The sequence below is a fragment of the Mesoplodon bidens genome (genome assembly GCF_964165515.1).
Source record: "Mesoplodon bidens genome assembly, chromosome: 2".
NCBI classification, from domain to species: Eukaryota; Metazoa; Chordata; class Mammalia; order Artiodactyla; family Ziphiidae; genus Mesoplodon; species Mesoplodon bidens.
The window spans coordinates 74451104-74465592 of record NC_138177.1 but is presented as its reverse complement, the minus strand read 5'-3'; the positions used below and the strand labels follow the sequence as shown (position 1 = coordinate 74465592).

At 46.3% G+C, this 14489-nt stretch overlaps 1 protein-coding gene across 1 annotated transcript in view; it reads left to right on the top strand.

The window, feature by feature from the left end:
* The first annotated feature begins 228 nt into the window (after positions 1-228).
* INTS3 (integrator complex subunit 3) overlaps positions 229-14489 on the top strand; it is a 39928-nt gene continuing 25667 nt past the window's right edge. Inside the window, exons 1-3 of the mRNA XM_081224674.1 lie at positions 229-1000; positions 9719-9802; positions 10777-10860. Of these exons, the coding sequence (XP_081080800.1) occupies positions 839-1000; positions 9719-9802; positions 10777-10860 (330 nt within the window). The 5' untranslated portion in view covers positions 229-838. The remainder of the gene's footprint in view (positions 1001-9718; positions 9803-10776; positions 10861-14489) is intronic.

Genomic DNA, 14489 nt, shown 5'->3' with positions numbered 1-14489 from the left:
CCTCCGGGAAGTAGTTCCGTCCCGCCCCCCGAGTGCAAAGGAGGGATGCGACTGGGCACACCGGTTGTCCATCAGTCCGGTCTCTCTTCGGCTCAATACCATTGGCAGCCCGGAAAAAGGCCAGCAGGCCGACGTCGGCATACTCCTTCGAGACTCAGCGCCACCGCGGAAGCCACTATTGGCGGAGGCCAGGGACCGCGACTGCTCACTTCCGGCGCGGGCCTCCACGATTCCTCCCTCTCCCCCGCCGTCGCCGTCGGTCTTCCCACCCCCCGCCCTTCCACCATGGCCGCGTCTGTGTGGTGTAGGGAGAAGCTGGTCCTCCTATAGCGCTTACTGCCTCACCCTCACTCCTGGGGGCCGGAACCAAAGGAACCTCGCTCCCCAACCCTTGGGGCACCAGCCAGGAAGGTTTCCTACCCCATGCTTCAGGGGCAGGACTCCTCTTTCCCCCACCTCCTGAGGCAGAAACTTAGGGTTTTCTCTGCTTCTCTTAGGGTCAGAAGGCAGAAAGGGCTCCTCTTCCACTTCTTCAGGGACAGAAGCCTCTCCTACCCTTCCCGTAGGGGTGCAGACCCTTACCCCAGCATACTTAAGAGCTAACGGTGTTTTCTCAGCACTGCCACTCCAGAGGCAGGACCTGGAGGCCCGTCTGCCTTGCCTCCTGCACAGGAGCGGCCCTTCGGAGAGGAGGGAGGAGTGGAGAGGCCAGGGAACCTTTCCTTCCCCTCCCCACTTGTCCCTCTTGCCCCCCAGTCCCCGGCAATCCCCAATTCCCCCTTTCTAGGACTTCCCATCCATCCACTCCCTGGCCTTTTCCCGTCTCCCGGCTGCAGCCATGGAGTTACAGAAGGGAAAGGGGGCGGCAGCAGCAGCAGCAGCAGCAGCAGCAGCTGCTTCGGGAGCAGCGGGAGGTGGAGGAGGAGCGGGAGCAGGAGCCCCAGGAGGGGGGAGGCTGCTACTTTCAACCAGTTTGGATGCCAAGGATGAGTTAGAGGAGGTAGGTGTGGGGGGGTGGGGAAGGGAGTTAAGAAATGGGGTTGAGGAGGGAAACTGGAGCGAATACGGGGTGGGGGTGGGGGAGGAGGCCTTCACGTGTTTTCTAAGACAGCACAAACACTGCTACAGACTTCCTGCTCGTGAAGGAGGAAGTGTGGGCCAACTTCCTGGACAGGTCGAAACAGCAACAGCAGACACTAGTGTGAAAATGGTGGGGGGGGGGGCGGTGTTGATGAGGAAGGGATACAGCATCCAGATCAACTGAATTTACTTTTGACATTCCTTTCCCATTACAGGCCACAGCTATTATTAATATTTACCCTGTTTCATCTTAGGTCATACATTGAGTTGAGAAGTAATGTATGTGTGTGTAGGTGTCTGGGGGGCTGATAGGAGCTTGCAGTAGACCGTGGACCCTCCTGTTAGATAGTATTGACTTCATGTAGACACCGTCAATTGCCAGTGATGTTAACAGGCATTGAGAATGAGTGAGGACTTAGGGAAAAGTGAGTTGTGTTTTGTTAGGTAGTGGGGTGAGGTGCGGGGTGAATGGGACCTAGGGGACCTAGGGGACTCTCCTTCAGAACCAGATAGCACACCCACAAAGGAGAGAACACGTAGATGCTGAGAAAGAGGGTAGGGTGAGGCGATGCAGTGGGCCTGAATGGGGATTTTAGATTACTGAATAATTGACCCGACGCTCCCCGACTTGTTCGTCTTGCCCTGTCCCTGACAATCCAGAGTTGATCATTTATCCCTTTCCACTGCTATACATGAAAAGACATACTTAGGAATATGAGACCCAGAAGTGGGACATGATTGCTGGACTGTTTGTAAGACCTAATGCATTCATCAACTTAGTGTTTATCCAGGGACAGGATGAGTAAATTATTAGGCTCTGGCTCTTCACTGGCCATTTCCCTGCTTCTAACTTTGTCACTGCTCTGTATCAGATGTTAGAGGGTGGTCAAGCAGATAGGTGGAGTTCATAGTTTAAATTTGAAAAAAATGTTGGTGCAGATACAAGATGGTGGAACATACATGCAAAAATGAGCTTTGTGAATCAAGGAGCAGCTGGATAGCAACTTTGTGAATTACCCATTGCAAGTGTCTGTTCACAGACTGGCTGGCTTCCCATCATGCTTCTCCCCCATAATTCTGTGTGCATTTAGATGAATCAGTTTGTTTTCTGCTGTTGTTTTTATCAGTTAAGGTAGATATAATTAGGAACATAAACAATACTTCTAAAAGAAATGTATTCCTCAAATAAATACAAGTGACTTTGCCAGGATTGCCTGGCAATTTAAATTATCTGCTTTTTTAGAAATGGCCACTGTCATTGTCAAAGTATTTATTGAGCCCTGTGTTCTATCTAGCACTGAAACTCTAGAATTGTATAAAGAAAGTCATTGACTACCTTTGATCCCTACACCAGTTGGGTGGAGGGGAAGAGACCCCAAGGGTGGTGAAACTCTGTTTATTCCCCACCCTGATTGCTGGAAAGGTCGTCCTGCTCTAATTTGTACCACAGCATCCTGTTCTTCTGAGTAGTGATATGTTTGCTAGTAAGCGAAATGATATGGCAGAAGGGGACCACAAAAGAGAGGAAGCATTTATTTTCGTGCTTTTTTGGACTGTCTTGAGAGTGAACTTTCAACTGTTTCCAGAGAGAAGGGGGAGGGAGGGTCTCCTTTTTTTCCCGATATCCTTTGTGGTATAGATGTTTCCCAGAATGTGTTGGCCTCCCCTCTTTCCTTCTTTGCCCTTTGTTCTTTGCATTTGAATTTTACAACAAGCCTTGCCACTGCTTTTAACCCCATGTATGTGGTTCCCACTAGACCAGAGTGTCTCTAAGGTCAAGACTTACTGGTTTCTTCCTCTGGGTCTCCACACAGATCTCTGCACACAGAAGTTATCAAAACCTGGTGTTGACTGATCTCAGCTTGTTTAGGCTTGGTTGTTTTCCAGCATAGGCCCACCTATTGCCCAGGAACACAGAGGCAGTAGCTTCCTGACCAGATATATACTTACTCTGTGCTGAGTCTGATAGGAAAATAGAATGAGGAAGACCCAAGGCCTGCCTTCCAGAGCTTATCATCTAAAGACTGAGTTAATACACTCACAAGAAAGGTAAAAACAAAAACCCAGCGAGGGTAGTGAAGACACTGGAGTCATTACATCTGGGAGTGATGAGGAAAGGCCCTTAGAGGCCTGGAGTATGAAGCACTGGTGAAGAGCATCCCAGGCAGGGACTGTGACTCTTCTACCCAAGGGAGCATTTGTTGCATCCTTTCTTCTCTTTGGCCCTATTCTTCTCTTTGAATGGGGAATTCTTGCCCATCCCCATCCAGATTTGAGGAATGAGATGAAAATAGTGCCAAAGATTGGAGGGGTTTAGAACATGTAGCTCCTAGTTTCACAAGCCTTCAAAGCTCCCAGTCACTCCTCTGTGGAGAAGGACCCTGTCCACTCTGAAATCAGGCTAAAAGCAGAAGCTGTGGCCCAAACAAGTTAGAACTTCCTCTTAAGCTATGGACAAGTCTCAGGGTTGCATTTGGTTAGAGATATGTCCCTTCCAGGTTTTCTCCAAGAAGTAATTCACATCCAGTCTGTGAAGATTCTCCAGGGAATGGGCTTTGAGTCATCTCTAATTTTTTTCCCCTTAAATCCTCGTTTCACATAAAAGTGACTCTTGGTTGTAGAATACTTGGAACCCAGTTCGTTTAGTAGTTCTTTACTAATGTGGGTCCTTGGGGATTTTGTAGGTCAGATCATATCTTCTTTTCCTTAAACCTTTGGATTTTAGTCCCTCAAGGCCACTGACTTCCCATAAAGGGGCAGTATTTAATATACAGTTTTTCTTTTTAATTAATTAATTTATTTTTAGCTGCGTTGGTCTTCGTTGCTGCATGCAGGCTTTCTCTAGTTGCGGCGAGCAGGGGCTACTCTTCATTGCCGTGCGCAGGCTTCTCATTGCAGTGGCTTCTCTTGTGGAGCACAGGCTCTGGGTGTGCAGGCTTCAGTAGTTGTGGCTCGCGGGCTCTAGAGCGTAGGCTCAGTAGTTGTGACGCACGGGCTTAGTTGCTCCGCGGCATGTGGGATCTTCCTAGACCAGGGCTCGAACCCGTGTCCCCTGCATTGGTAGGCAGATTCTTAACTACTGAGCCACCAGGGAAGCCCAATATACAGTTTTTAACAACCTGTATGTTCACCTGGCCGAGGGAGGGGAAACTGAGAGGTTAGCAATCCTCAGACTTCAGTCTCCAGCTTCAGGTGTATACTTGCAAACTAGAAGACCCCCCCACTTTCCACCCCCACTCCATCTACTGCTGCTGTCATGGAAACCATGGTCAGGTAATTTTAGTACTAGAAAAATTATTTTAGAAGCTCCTAGAGATGGTAAATATTTACTCAGCTCTCTGAGGTGCCGTTGTGAAGGGCTTATTCTGAACAGAGTCATTCTGCCAGCAATTGTTGGCAGCTGCGTGTGTGATTCCATCTTTACAACGGGCCTCTGGAGACGGGGGGTGAGAGGGGTACTGCTACTTGGTTGTAGGGATCTGGCTTCCTGCAGCCCTCTTTGAGGGGATGTGGTCCTTCAATCATTCTGAATGATTTGTAATTAGTTCTCCCATCTCTGGAAAAGTAGTTTCTGTAGTTCAGAAAGAGCAGCATCTTTTATATACTTCTATTGCCTAGGAAGGACTGACCCTCACATTTCTTTCCTCATTGCTTTTATCCACGCCTCCAAATTCTGGACTCTCCCACTTTCTACATCCTTAGCTGGGCCTCACTGTTCCAAGAGGCCACTTTTATTTCTTGACTGGGCAGTGACCCATAGAGTTAACTCAGGCGTCTGAGTGGAGCTTAGAGTATCGAGGAGGGGCGTAGAGAAACCTGGTTTAGTCCAAGGTCTCTGTGTTACATCATAGCTAGAAACTAGGCCAGCCCATAGGGCTGTGTATCCAGCTTTGTGTGAGGATCTTGGTGCAGGGTCCATCCGTCAGGCCTCCTCCCCTCTCCCGTTACTCTTCTCTCATAGAAGGCAAAAGTAGGAGAGGAAGCTTTGCAGCCTGGTCAGGGGCTTACCCATGTCCTGTAGTAGGAGGGCTCAGTTTTTGTTTGTTTGTTTTTTTGCGGTACACGGGCCTCTCACTGTTGTGGCCTCTCCCGTTGCAGGGCACAGGCTCCGGACGTGCAGGCCCAGTGGCCATGGCTCACGGGCCCAGCCGCTCCGTGGCATGTGGGATCCTCCCGGACCGGGGCACGAACTCATGTCCTCTGCATTGGCAGGCAGACTCTCAACCACTGCGCCACGAGGGAAGCCCAGGAGGGCTGTTTTCAGAGATCTTTGAGGGCATGCCATTATAAGTAGTGGCAGGGGGCGTTGGGGGCAGTCTGGTCCTCATGGACTTAGTTGTGTGATCGCTGAGCTTTTTCACAGATGGAATAGTCTAATTCAACTGAGGCTACCTGCTAAGTGCTTTCACGTATGTTATCGTGTTTAATCCTCAGAGCAACCTTGTGATATAGGCTTTGTCTCTATTTTTCAGGTGAGAAAACCAGGGTATTATAAGTAAAGGATTAAATAAGTCTTGGTAAGTTAGGTAACTCACCTAAGATTAGCCTAAGGCTTGCCAGTGGTGGAGGGACCCTCTCTTCCTTGCTTGTCAGTTGGCTCCTCAGCCAGCTGCTCTTTTGACTTCCCTCGCATCTCTGTTGATTCAACAGAGATTCCTTCCTTTTAGTAGGAAGTAATATCTAGGGTTTTAGGGTGCTGTGCTGCTGCTTGCTCACCGTCTCCCTCCACTCTGAAACAGTTTGTTAACCCAGGCCGGATAAGTAAGGCCTCCCAGAGCTCCCAGCAAGAACACCCTGGATTTAGCAATGACTGGAGGAACTGGTCCTCCACTCATTGATAACTATCTTAGGAGGAGGGGGATAAGATTTAAAAAGAGAAAATACAACCTGAGGTTTTTTTCCTCCCTCCCCCTATCATATAGGAGCTGGGCTAGGTAATGATGGATCTCAGAGTTTGTGGGAGAGGTGGGTTGTGAGATTTACAGCTCAGCTTTCCTGTGATCTCACAGCTCCTTTACACAAGTACGCAGGTGCTGTTGATTAAGGCTAAGCACGCTTATCTGACCTAATTTGGAGGATAGTCAGACCTGATGCTGGGTAGTGACGTTGTCAAACCTGGGTGGCTTTAGGCCTAATTTAGGTTGAATTTTTGTGGCTATGGGAGCTCCTTGTCTTAACACTCAGTTCTGCTTTGCTCTTAGGTAGGGACAGACATAGGCAAACTCAGGATGATGGTCAAAGGAGAAACATGGTGGTCTTTCATTCCTAGACCTCTTTCCTGTTGCCCTTATTTGTCGGTTCTTGACAACGTGGTAGTTCTCAACAAGATGTTTTGTGATGACCTTTAGGATTGGGGGAGGTAAATTGTCTGCCTTTGTCCCTGTTTTGCTAGCATCATTATCACTGGGAATTGGGAACTGGTTTTCTTAAACAGTTTTGGGGTTAATCCTCAAGATAAAATTTTAAAAGACTCAGGAAGTAGTTTAGGTGGTAATAATGGAGAGGCTCACTGACTTAAATGCCATACATCTTGTCAATATTTCCTCAGTGTTTAGTATTAAATGCTTTGGAACAGGATCAGTGACTTAAGATCTCCTTAGAAGATTGAGCACATGCTGTCTTAGAGTTAGCCTTTGTAATTAAGAATAGTCCTTGGATGGACTTTAATGCAGCTCTCCCCACCTTTGTTTGACTAGAGGCCCAGGAGGGTTTTAGTTTGGCCTTTTGTTCTTCATTAGTCCTTTTTTTTCCTACACTCATTTTTTTTTAAGTTTGTTTTTATCTTTTTGGAGGGACATTTCAAACATAAAAAAAATAGAATAGTATAATTGCCCTGGAGCCATCACTCTGCTTCAGTACTTATCAGTACATGGCAATCTTGTTTTATCTCCCTTTAGTCTCCTCTGGATTATTTTGAAGCAAATCCAAGCTGTATCATTTCATCTGTAGGTATTTCATATGTATGTCTGTGAGAGATGGACTTTTTTCTTTTTAACATAGCCACAGTATCATACCTAAAAATATTAACAATAATTCCTCAATGTAATAATATACTCATTGTTCAAACTGACTGTCTCATAAATTTTTTTTTTAAGGTTTTTTCCTTAAGTTCCTCAGGTGCTTTATTGGGTTTTTTTGTTTTTTTTCCCCTGTGGCACGGCTTGCTGGATCTTAGTTCCCCAACCAGGGATTGAACCTGGGCCCACAACAGTGAAAGTGCAGAATCCTAACCACTGGACCACCAGGGAATTCCCATAAATTCTTTTTATAATTGGTTTTTCAGATCAGTAATCAAACAAGGATTACACATTTGTTGCATTCAGTTGATGTATCCCTTTAATTTTTTAATAACTATTTTAAAATAATTTCAAGCTTAGAGAAAAATTGTAAGACATAGAACTCTCATATACTCTTCACCCAGATTCACCAATTGTTAACATTTGCTGCATTTGCTTTTTCATTATCTCTCTATATACATATTATTATTATTTTTTTTTTTTTTTTTTGCGGTATGCGGGCCTCTCACTATTGTGGCCTCTCCCGCTGCGGAGCACAGGCTCCGGACGCGCAGGCCCAGCGGCCATGGCACACGGGCCCAGCCGCTCCGCGGCATATGGGATCCTCCCAGACCGGGGCACGAACCCGTATCCCCTGCATCGGCAGGCGGACTCTCAACCACTGCGCCACCAGGGAGGCCCTACATATTATTATTTTAACTTTTTTTTTTTTTTTTTTGCGGTACGCGGGCCTCTCGCTGTTGTGGCCTCTCCCGCTGCGGAACAGAGGCTCCGGACGCGCAGGCTCAGTGGCCATGGCTCACGGGCCCAGCCGCTCCACGGCATGTGGGATCTTCCCGGACCGGGGCACGGACCCGTGTCCCCTGCATCGGCAGGCAGACTCTCAACCACTGCGCCGCCACCAGGGATAGCCCTATTTTGAGAGTAAGTTGCAGCCGCAATGCCACTTAAGATTTAAATACTTCCGGGAGTATAGTATTCCCTAAGAACAAGGATCCTCTGTTACATAATCCCCGTTTTATTATCTAAGTCGTAACATTTAACATCGATACGTTACCTTTTTTTTTTTTTCTTTGCGGTACGCGGGCCTGTCACTGTTGCGGCCTCTCCCGTTGCGGAGCACAGGCTCCGGACGCGCAGGCTCAGCGGCCATGGCTCACGGGCCCAGCCTCTCCACGGCATGTGGGATCTTCCCGGACCGGGGCACGGACCCGTGTCCCCTGCATCGGCAGGCAGACTCTCAACCACTGCGCCAGGGATAGCCCTATTTTGAGAGTAAGTTGCAGCCGCAATGCCACTTAAGATTTAAATACTTCCGGGAGTATAGTATTCCCTAAGAACAAGGATCCTCTGTTACATAATCCCCGTTTTATTATCTAAGTCGTAACATTTAACATCGATACGTTACCTTTTTGTTTTTTTCTTTGCGGTACGCGGGCCTGTCACTGTTGCGGCCTCTCCCGTTGCGGAGCACAGGCTCCGGACGTGCAGGCTCAGCGGCCATGGCTCACGGGCCCAGCCTCTCCGCGGCATGTGGGATTTTCCCGGACCGGGGCGCGAACCCGCGTCCCCAGCATCGGCAGGCGGACTCTCAACCACTGCGCCACCAGGGAAGCCCGATACGTTACTCTTAAAGTACATATTCATATTTTACCAGTTGTCCCAATAATGTCCATTATAGCAGTCCAGGATCACACATTGCATTTAGGTGTACTATCTCTTTAATTCTCAGTCCTATCTCTGTCCTTCACCTTAAACACTTTGACAGGCCAGTTATTTTATAAATCTCTCTCAATTTGGGTTGTCGAAATTTCTTCATGATTAGACTGAGATTATTCATTTGGGGCAAGAAAACCATAGAAGTGATGTTTAGCCTTTTCAGTGCACCATATCAGAGGTGCGTATGTCAGCTGTCAGTTTGTCTTGTTATTTGGGATATTAACTGATAACTTGGTTAAGGTGGTATCCTTCAGGATTTCCTACAGTTATTTTCTCTTTGTAATTAGTATTTTGAACCTATGTAAATATTCTCTTGTGAAAGTTTTGCCTCTGGTTTTAGCATTCATTGATGATATTTGCCTGAATCAATTATTATTCCTGTCATTCCTTCTGCATTTTTAGTTGGCATTCCACTGTAAGAAAGAGCTTTCCCTTCTTTATTTATCATGTATGTACATCTCTATCTATCAGCATGGACTCATGGATTCTTATTTTATTCAAGGGGTTGAAATCTTAAGCCTCTTTTTTTTTTTTGGCCACGCCTTGTGGTTTGTGGGATCTTAGTTCCCCTACCAGGGATCGAACCCAGGCCCCGGCAGTGAAAGCACAGAATCCTAACCACTGGACTGCCAGGGAATTCCCTTAAACTTCTTTTAATACATGGGGTTCTCCCTCCCTGCTTTTTTCCTTGCAATTTAAATGTTAAAGAAATCAGGAAGCCTGTCATGATTTATACATTCTGGACTTGGCTGATGATATCCTCATGGTGACTTGACTTGTAAACTGGTAGTTAGGTCTAGAGACGTGATGAGATTTAAATTTTTAAAAGCTTTATTGGGGGCCAGAAATACATCACAGGTGGTGGTATGGAGCACTCTGAATTTTTTCTCACCCCTTCACAGAGGTTGGAAAGATGTATGAGCATTGTGACATCGATGACTACTGGTGTCTCAGAGAGAGAAGCCAATGACGCCCTCAATGCCTACGTGAGTATAATACCCTCCCCGTACCCATTTCTGCTTCTTTGAAAGCTTAAAGACATGAACAAAAAGATGGAAAGAAAAAAAAAAAGAAAGATGGAAAGACTTCAGTGGTTAAGAACTAGGGGGTTGAAGTTAAGGTCTTGGTTTCCTGAACGAGGCTTCCCAACTCCTCTCTTTCTTTCTTTTATTTATTTATTTTTTATACGGCAGGTTCTTATTAGTTATCTATTTATACATATTAGTGTATATATGTCAATCCCAATCTCCCAGTTCATCCCACCACCACCCCCCTCTCCTCTCTTTCTTTCTTAATGTGGGAATCCCATCTGTTGGAGCCTTAGGTGTCTTTGAATAACAACTTTAAAAAATAACTCATAGTTCTGTGGTGGCTTTTTTCTTTGTAAATCATTCTCACATATTTGATCTTTTACATTTCTTAATCAGTCTGTGAGGTTGAAAGGATTCAAAGTAATACATGTAAAGGATTTAGAGTAGTTTCTGGCACATAGTGAATGTTCAGTAAATATTTCTTACTTATTAGTAGTAATTATTCTTATTATGTCTTCACCTTACAAATATCAGAGGTTCAATGATTTGCCCAAGGTCTTGACTTGGTAGGTGCACTTGTTAATCCATGAATGACTCTTAGCAGCTCCCTTTCTACTAAAGGCTGTTAAGGTCTGGTAAAGGTGTGGAGTAGGGTTTTGTTTTGTTTTGTTCTCATTTTAAACCCTCTTTATTTTCTGCCTCTATCCTTCATCAAGCCTTGGAGAAAGCAGTATGGGTCCATCCTTTCCCTCCACCTCTCTCCTAAAACAGATGCCCCATCACTTTTAGGAGAAAGAGATCATCAGATTTAAGAGTCGATGATTCTCCTTTGCAGGTCACTCAAGAGTCCCAAATTTTCTGGGAGCAGCTGTGCTCAAGAACTTCCCTCCTGTGAGTGACAGCTAGTTTTTTCTTTCCTCATATCCCAGGTATGCAAAGGCCCCCCCCAGCACGAGGAAATCTGCCTGGGCCTCTTCACGCTTGTCCTCACCGAACCTGCCCAAGCCCAGAAGGTAAGACTCCCTTCTCTGGACCCACACTCCCTTCTCAGATATGATCTGAGAATATGGTAGAACTTATGATTTAACTGGAATAGTACCACACCCTTTGACCAGGGCTAGATCATCTTGTTCTCCAAATATAGTTGCAACTCCCTTTTCACTCAGTAAATTGGTCACTCTGACTAAAGTCCTTTCTCTTTTTCCAGATTCTGAAGCTAAAAGGCAAGAAAAGGCAGTTGTGAGAGTGAAAAAGCATTTAAAGAGTTTTAAATTGTAGACTTAGGGGCTTCCCAGGCGGTCCAGTGATTGAGACTGCACCTTCCAATGCAGGGGGTGTGGGTTGGATCCCTGGGCGGGGAGCTGAGATCCCACATGCCTGGCAGCCAAAAAGCCAAAACATAAAACAGAAGCAATATTGTAACAAATTCAATAAAGACTTTAAAAAAATAACTGTAGATTTATGAGTCAAGGCTAAAAGAGTTGGGATTTAATCCAGAGAAGAGCACAAATATAAGCAAGTCTGTTGAGAGTTCTTATCCAGAAGAGCATGACTTGTAGTTTGCAGGTTTTATCAATGCAGGTGGACAGAAACCAGGTTTAACATTGCAGCAAGTAGGATTTAAATTAGACAGCTTGGGAGTTCCCTGGTGGCCTCGTGGTTAGGATTCTGGACTTTCACTGCTGTGGCCCAGGTTCCTGAAAGCCACACAGGGCAGCCAATAGATAAATAGATAGATAGGTAGATAAATAAGTAAATAAATAAGTAAGACAGCTTAATGTTAGGTGAGGCAGTAATAAGGTAGTGATTAAGAGTACACTGGAGGGCTTCCCTGGTGGCGCAGTGGTTGAGAGTCCGCCTGCCGATGCAGGGGACACGGGTTTGTGCCCCGCTCCGGGAAGATCCCACATGCTGCGGAGCAGGTGGGCCCGTGAGCCATGGCTGCTGAGCCTGTGCATCCGGAGCCTGTGCTCCGCAACAGGAGAGGCCACAACAGTGAGAGGCCCGTGTACCGCAAAAAAAGAAAAAAAAAAAAAAGAGTACACTGGAGTCAGGCTTCTGAGGAATACCGTATGAAAATTAGTCTGGGGTTCTTCACAAATAGAAGAGTCTCCTTTATGTGGAATGGTTTAAGAGAAGTCCTTCCTGAGGCGAGGGACTGAGCAGGATGATCTCTTTGGATTCCATTCTTTCTGTAAGAAAGGAGCAAAATCCTGTCTTTTGCCTCTCTAGATTTCCACTTTCTTTGTCCTTGAGTCTTGCATGATGGTTTAGAAACATATGTCTGGTATCTGGCATTAACTGCATGACACCGACATAGAGGAGCTTGGAGAGGGGGGAATTCACTGTTCTCCTTGCCCCTTCCTTGAACAAAAGGAGTGTGGAAGGAAACAGACATGCTCTGTGTCCAGCATTGTGTTCGGCTGTATCCAGACACATTTCATTTATTTATTTGTTTTTTCTTGGCTGTGTCTGGTCTTCGTTGCGGCACACGGGATCTTCATTGTGGTGCGCGGGCTTCTCTCTAGTTGTAGCATGCGGGTTTTCTCTTCTCTAGTTGAGGCGCTCCAGCTCAGTAGTTGTGGCGTGCAGGCTTAGTTGCCCTGCGGCATGTGGGATCTTCGCTCCCCGACCAGGGATTGAACCTGCGTCCCCTGCATTGGAAGGCAGATTCTTTTTTTTTTTTTTTTAATATCTTTATTGGAGTATAATTGCTTTACAATGTTGTGTTACTTTCTGCTGCAGAACAAAGTGAATCAGCTATATGTATACATATATCCCCATATCCCCTACCTCTTGCGCTCCCTCCCACCCTCCCTATCCCACCCTCTAGGCTGTCGCAAAGCATCGAGCTGATCTCCCTGTAATATGCAGCAGCTTCCCACTGGCCATCCATTTTACATTTGGTAGTGTGTATATGTCAGTACTACTCTCTCACTTTGCCCCAGCTTCCATTTCCCTCCTGGAAGGTGGATTCTTTATCACTGGACCACCAGGGAAGTCCCAGACACATTTCATTTAATCCTCTCAAAAAGCCATGTGAAACTGGTGGCTTTGTTCTCTTCCCCCAAACCACTCCCAGTGTACCTGTAAGAAACCTGGAGGTCAGACACATTGTCCTTTGTTCAAGGAAAACCAAGGGAAAATCATTCCCAGGAATAAGAACGTATGCCCATGATCCCCTGGCCTAGCTGTTTGAATTAACCTCAGGGGAAGGACTTATGGGCATGGCAACCTGATGTATTTGTACTCCTGATGCCAACTGGAGCAGGATCTGGGGTGAGGGTGGGTGGTAGGGCAGCAAGTATTCACAAGTTGGTGAATGGCCTTGGGAACCGATGCCCTTGGTTTCCCAGGCCATTTCTGGGCTGGGACATTGTTGAGTTAAATTGGCATTTCAGGGACTTCCCTGGTGGTTCAGTGGTTAAGACTTCGCCTTCCAATGCAGGGGGTGCAGGTTCGATCCCTGGTCGGGGAGCGGAGATCCCTCATGCCTTGCGGAAGCAATATTGTAACAAATTCAATAAAGACTTTAAAAATGGTTCACATCAAAAGCATCTTTAAAAAAAATTTAGCATTTCATTTTCATACTGAATTTATCATTGAGATCCTTGAAGACAAATGAATGTCTCCAATCTGGTGTTGTTAACCAGTAATGTGATCGAGCCCAGCCCCTCTATTTTAAAGAAAGTGTTGGCAAAGATGGCAGTGAAAGGTTGGGGTTAAGGTTTAGTTTTCTCTCACGTGGGTTTTTATACATACAATTAAAATCTTATTTAGTCATCTCAGTGCAAATTCATCTTGCCTGCTGGTTTTATTTGTGTTTTGGGTGAGATCTGAATCAGCTAGGGTACATCAGTAAACTTCAGTGAAGGGGGCAGGGCCCTGTGGTATTTCTAGCTCTTTGCCTGACCTGGCAGTGAGAGGCCACAGGGCTGTGTGTTATAAATGCTTATTATGTCATGAGTTTGGCCATCCAGACATGACAAGGGACTAGAGTACCTTGTCTTCTTTTTGCTCTATGACAGCCCCATGAGGGTGGCCCCAGGCCCTCACCTTGGATCTCATAGTTGGTTGATAGCTGCACCAGGATTATGTGCACATGCTGGAGGTTTCCAAGTACATCCCCTACCTGGGAGCCTCCTAGGCTGGCAGGCCCCCAGGTCAGACCTTTTCAGACAAAGGGGGTGGAGACGGGAATTAGGAAGATACAGTCAGTTTTAGGCAAGTGAGGAACTATCAGGTAGTGACTCATTCAGAGGCCTTGAGCCAGGTCAGAGTATGGTGGAAGAATCTGTGACCTCTTACTGCTTTAATCCTTCTCCCTAAAAGGGTGATTATCTTACAAAATACTTTCTGTACTGCAGAAGTTTCAGGTAGGAGTTACTGATGAGGACTGTTCCTAATGCACTGTTTTAGGCTTCAGCTTAAAACAGGAGAGTGTTTCCTAAGGGTTTATTTGGAGTTAATTCTGTCACTGGAACAGAAACCTCAGGGTGGGTTGGAGATTCTGCTGTTCCTACATCTCCATGGGCTGAGAGGTGGGAGGTGGGGATGCTGGAGAAGGTGGTAGTGGAAACTGAGTCTTGAACACATCAGAAACCTGCTCTGGGAAGGCATGAGCTGAGCAGCCGCTGTCACT